General features: G+C 39.2%; 1 protein-coding gene across 1 annotated transcript in view; it reads left to right on the forward strand.

The window, feature by feature from the left end:
* Positions 1 to 3,390: 3,390 nt before the first annotated feature.
* LOC102593431 (uncharacterized) overlaps positions 3,391 to 5,912 on the forward strand; it is an 11,002-nt gene continuing 8,480 nt past the window's right edge. The window contains exon 1 of the mRNA XM_015306947.1: positions 3,391 to 4,006. Coding sequence (XP_015162433.1) covers positions 3,391 to 4,006 — 616 coding nt within the window. The remainder of the gene's footprint in view (positions 4,007 to 5,912) is intronic.

A 5,912-nucleotide genomic window follows, 5' to 3' on the forward strand; every position in this document is an offset into this window, starting at 1 on the left:
TACGGTTAATCTAGGTGTGAGATGGTCCAACGGTTTTAGGAGTATACTTTAATACATTTTTTAAAAAGTGTTTATGCCAAGAATGGCTAGGGTAAATAGAGGTAAGGCTATTTTTCAATCACTGTTGTTTCTGGATCCATTGTTACTTTTAGTATTATAATTTGAATGGCAACTACTTCGGTACAAAAATAGTGAAATATTTGAGATATATAATGGGATGTCTTGTGAATCCTTTTACTTAAAAATATGAGGTATATTATATTATATGAATACTATTAGCTCTATGATATTTTGGATGAATTTAGACTTAACCTTAGACTTAAAATTTAAGAATATGAGATTTGACATATTAGTGTCATCAAGATTTATGAACTTGGTTATAGATTTGGGAGAGATTTTAGGTCTAGGATAAGCATATAGTAATGTGGGTGTCTATGGACACGTCTACTTATAAATTGTGCACATTTTGATAGATTGGAAATATTCGGAAGCTTTAGAAAGGGGAAGGAAAAATGTTGAGAATTCCTGACACGTGTTCCACATTTAAGGTATGTTCAGACTTTTTAGACTTCGTTGAGGGATGTTTACTGATTAAAGATTAAAAATGGACTAGACAATGGGTAAAGGCGAAAGAATGGGGTCTCGTACCAATGGTGTGACGGGCATTGGTACGAGTACCGATATTATAAAGGAAAAGTTTATTCCTATAAAATGTGAATTGTAATTCGAGAATGCCAAAGCATATGGGCATTAGCTGATATATTATTGACTGACTGATTTATTATGCGTATTGTGTTCTTTATTGAACCCATATACTTGTGATAGCTGAGGTGATTACATATCATATTGATATTTGATTGAGATGCATCATCATCACTTTTCATTGATATCATATTGTGCATACGCATTGACATGAGATTGAGTATAAGTTGGGCATGTGGAGATCGTCCGTGCTGGGATGGTGAGATATTAAGATTAAAATTTGGGCACGTGGAGATCGTCCGTGTGGAAATGGTTTGATTTTATGATAGTGCGTTGAGATCGTCCGCACAGACACGTGGAGATCGTCCGTGTTGGTATATGGAACTCGCGAGTCCCTCATGGGTCATGAACTCTTGATGTAATTTTGAGGAGTATCATGTATATACGGTTGAGAGTACTTGGCATCTGAGACATTTCATTTCATGGTGTCACATTGCATTGCATCTCATTACATCATTTATTCTTGTTGATTACGTGCTTTTGTTGGTAGTTGTGCATTACGTAAAGTTTGATTATCCTTATTGATGAAACTTGACTGGTAAGTATAATATACACTTGAATAAGTAAAGAACTGATTTTCTCATACAAACTTCTGTCACTACTTCTTCATTGTCGGTCTATGAGATATACTGGGGACATGTGGTTTCGTACTCATGCTACACTTGTTGCACTCTTTGTGGTGCACATTCGATTCTGAGTACGAGCATATCTCGTGGAGATTTTTGAGTCCGATCTTGGAGTATCTTGGAGTTGTGGTGAGCTACTAGGTTGTTCCGAGGCCCACACCTCCCTCTATCTTTTATTTGTTCTGTTGTTTTAGTATTCAAACACGATATCCCTTATGTTGGATTTGTCAATTTAGTTTCAGACTTGCACCATAATTAGAAGCTTTTGTACTTATGACACAAATTCTTGGGTGATATTTTGCTTTCCGTATTTCGTGTTTATGAAGGACTTAGTGTTAGAGATATTTTATTCGTTGTTTACCTGTTACCTCTTTACTTAGTTAAATTGGTAAAATTATAGGGTTGCCTTACCTATCGGTTGGTAACATAGGTGCCATCACGACTTGTAAATTTTGTGTCGTGACAATTTGGTATCAGAGCCCTAAGTTCATCGATCTCACGAGTACAAGAGAAATTTCTTGTAGAGTCTTGCGGATTGGTATGATGACGTCCATACCTATCTTCGAGAGGCTATAGGGCATTTAGGAAAATTATATTCCTTCATTCCTTGTAGTGCACACTTGACCTTGTTGAAATTCTAATATTGATATCTCATTCTCTCTTAGATAGTGAGGACTCGTACAACTGCAAGTGGTTATCTGGGGCTTACACGTGTGCATGCTTTGTGGAGCACTATCCGAGGTAGAGGCAGGTATGAGGTCGACATCGAGGTTGGGGTAGGGGTCGTATTGCAGCACCCGTGGAAGTCCAAGTACCAATAGTTACCCAAGGACATAATAGTACAGTATCTCCTGATGCAGATGTTATTCATGGGGATGTGCAGGATCGTGTAGAGGGGGATGGACCAGCTCAGGCTCCACCCAGTATTATTGCCACCCCAGTGCTTCAAGATACCTTGGCTCGTATGTTAGGACTTCTAGATGGGATGGCTCAGGCGGGAACTTTGCATGTCACGTCTGATGCCTCATAGACCCGTGTTAGAGGTCAGACTCCAGATCTGATGGTTGCTCCAGATTCTTAGACTCCCAGGACTCAGCCAGCTGCTCTTGTAGCTCCCTGTTTAGATAGTATGGAATTTCAAGGTATTGCATCACATTTGGCAAACAGGACTTCCATGATTGTTTATGAACAAAAGATGTTCGGGAGGTTCTTATTGATGAATCCTCCGACTTATACTGGTGACTTAACTAAGGATGCATATGAATGTATAGTTAGTTGTCATGAGAGGTTGCATAATCTTGGATTAGTGGAGTCTCATGGAGTTGATTACACAGAGTTTCAATGACTGGCTCTGCCAAATAGTGGTGGAGGGATTATATTAGTACTAGGCCAACTGGAACTCCTCCACTATAATGGACTCTGTTTACTCAGGTATTTCTAGCCAAGTTTGTTCCACGTAGTGAGAGGGGGCGGAACAGGGCCGAGTTTGAGGGTTTGCACCAAGGTGGTATGTAAGTCGCAGAGTATGAAGGTAAATTACATGCCTTGGCTAGGAATGCTTCGATGATACTTCCCACATAGGCTGAGAGAGTGAAGAGGTTTGTTACGGGGATGGTTATTCCAAATCGTCTAGGGTTTCTCAGGTTGCTGCTTCTGGTATTCCATTCCAGAAGATGGTAGATGCTGCTAAGGAGTTAGAGATAATTCGACGTGAGGGATTTGAGCAGCGTAAGGGCAAGAGGGCCCATCATTCGGGTTATTATGGTGGTGCTCCAGCTAGGAGTCGAGGTACTTAGGGAGAGTTTAGCACACTCAGCCTAGCAGACCTATTCATGTTGTTATACCAGCGTTTGAGGCTGATTACGCTGGGCATAGTTCTTCGAGTTCAGTGCATACTTCACAGGGTTCATATACCAGACCTGTAGGCCGTGGAGGGCATTCTGGTCATTCAGGTTCCTCTCATCCACCTACATCTCGTAGGGGTTGTTTTTAGTGTGGTGATATGGGACACTTTGTGAGATATTGCCGTATGACCAGACGTGGTGGCTCGTATCAAGTTTCTCAAGCTTCGACTTTCAGGGTTGCACAACCTCCAACTACGAGAGGTTTACAGAGTTGTAGAGGTGGTTCTCATTCAGGTAAAGGTAGTTTTCCTTCTGGTCGAGGTGGTGGTCGTAGAGGTTCACAATCTGAGGGTAGTCGTTCTCACTATTATACTTTTCCAGGTAGGCTAGAGGCTAAGACTTCAGATGTTCTTATCATAGGTATTATTCCGGTTTGTGATCGACCAACTATTATATTATTTGATCCAGGCTCTATTTATTCTTATGTTTCCACATACTTTGCTTCGAGTCCGTATATATTATGTGAGTATCTTGATTTGCCAGTACATGTTTCTACTCTTGTTGGAGATTCTGTAGTGGCAGATCGGGTGTATCGACTGTGTATAGTTACTTTGATGGGATATGACACTCATGCAGATTTAAAGGTCTTAGATATGGTAGATTTTGATGTGATTCTTGGTATGGATTGGTTATCTTCTTATCACGCAATTCTAAATTGTCATTCCAAGACAGTTACATTAGCTATGCTTGGAATTCCTATAGTAGAATGGAGAGGTTCTCTTAGTCATCCTCCTAAAGGGGTGATATCATTTCTTAAGGCTCATCACTTGGTAGGGAGAGGATGTTTGCCTTACTTTGTGCACATTTGAGATACTAGTGTTGAGACTCCTATGCTTGAGTCTATTCCGGTGGTAAGTGAATTTTTGGAGTATTTCCGACAGATTTTGTAACATCTGGCAATTTGAAATAACTAGAAAAGAAGTGTAAAATCTGGAAATAGTCATTTTTGGAAAGTGTAAGGGAATCTGGAAAATTTTAAGTGCGTTAAAGTGAGTTTTTGGTCAACTTCAAACGACCATAACTCCTAGCTCAGGATGATTTAGGTGTAGTTCCAGATATGGTTGGAAATATCTTGGAATGATCTTTCCAACGCCGCTGATTTTGCGTGATTTCGATATCGTATGAGTAAGTTATGCCTTTCGGAAGTTGGGCTGTAGGATTAGGAAATGTCCAACCCGGATTTTTGAAGGGTAGTTTGGTCTTTTCCTCACCAGATTAATTAAATCCGTTTTAGTAAATTAAGTGGGGTCAAAACTGAGTTAGTTCAGTTTACGCTTTTGAAAAATAGAGTTAGGGCTTTTGGAGAAAGAACGCAGGAGAAAGGAGAAGAGGAAAAGAAAGATTCGCCAAGAACGATCGATTTTGGTTGTGGATTCGCCAAGGAATTGATCCTACAAGGTATGTGAGTCTCTCATAGCGTTGGGTTAATCCACCCAGGTGCCAAGTATGTTTAATTCAGTGTGATTCGTCCTAGAAAAGTTGGAAAATTGATGTTCTTGACATATATTCTTGAATTCGAATGTTGTTAGCGAAGTAGGACGAATTGAGAAGTTTATGAGATCCTTACATTGAGTTTAGGATTGCTTTGAGTTAGTTTCTTGAGTATACATGCTGGGCATCGGGAGTTAAAACGAATTTGAAGAAGATAATCGAATTTAGGTGGTTTGAGATTGAAAAACGAAGAAGGAAAAAGTTGAGTAAGGTTCATGAAACAAGTCCACGTCGTGGACTTGTTCCCCCAGTGAACAAAAATCTGCACCGCGTCGCGGAGAGGATGCGGACTCCACTGTCTCAAATTTTAATTTCGCAAATAATTATTTTGGGAACACCTCCGCGTCGCGGACTTGTTCCAAGACGGTGATTTCGTAACTTTTCTCAAGTTTAGCTGTTCGAAATCATTCCTAAACATCAAGAGACTTTTCCTATCACAAATCATAATGCTTGAATCCATAATTCAATTTAAGGAAATTTAAGAGTCAATTCAAAGGAAGTTAAGAGTCAAGTAAAGTGAAGTCATCAAAGTTTCAAGGGTCTTTTACAAATGTTTTAACTTTGTTTTAAGACTTAAGTTTCAAGTTAAGCAAAGAGTAAAAAGTTGAGTTCATTTCTCAAAAACTTATTAGGGAACTAAGTATTCCCCAAGAGTTTATAAATGTTCACATTTGAGCAAGAAAAGGGAACATCGATTCCAAGAGAGCTTTTAAGCTAAGTTTTGAGTAATTATCTCAAACCAAAGAAACAAGGTGTTTTGAAAAAACATATGAGCTAAGTATATTTTTGGAAGTAGTTTTGAGCACCGATATGGGGATGCGAGTTCATATTAACTCAAGTCTCCATAAACCATGTAGACATCATGGGTATTAATGGGTCATACTTTTTAGATGATCACATAAGTTAAGCTAGTGGATCCACTAAATTAAGAGTTCTATATGACGGCAAAGTATAGGACAGTTCTGGCAGTGTGGGCAAGACGTTGTATCACCGCTTAGGCTCATAGTGGTGATTGTCGGTTAGACAATCTCCCACATAAACTATATTATTTTATTATATGAGGAAAGTTGAGTTTGTTAATGCATTTCCTTTAACGAACTAAGTTGCTTTTACTGTTTTATAAAGCTTT

Source organism: Solanum tuberosum, unplaced genomic scaffold, assembly GCF_000226075.1.
Source record: "Solanum tuberosum cultivar DM 1-3 516 R44 unplaced genomic scaffold, SolTub_3.0 scf00043, whole genome shotgun sequence".
Taxonomy (NCBI): domain Eukaryota; kingdom Viridiplantae; phylum Streptophyta; class Magnoliopsida; order Solanales; family Solanaceae; genus Solanum; species Solanum tuberosum.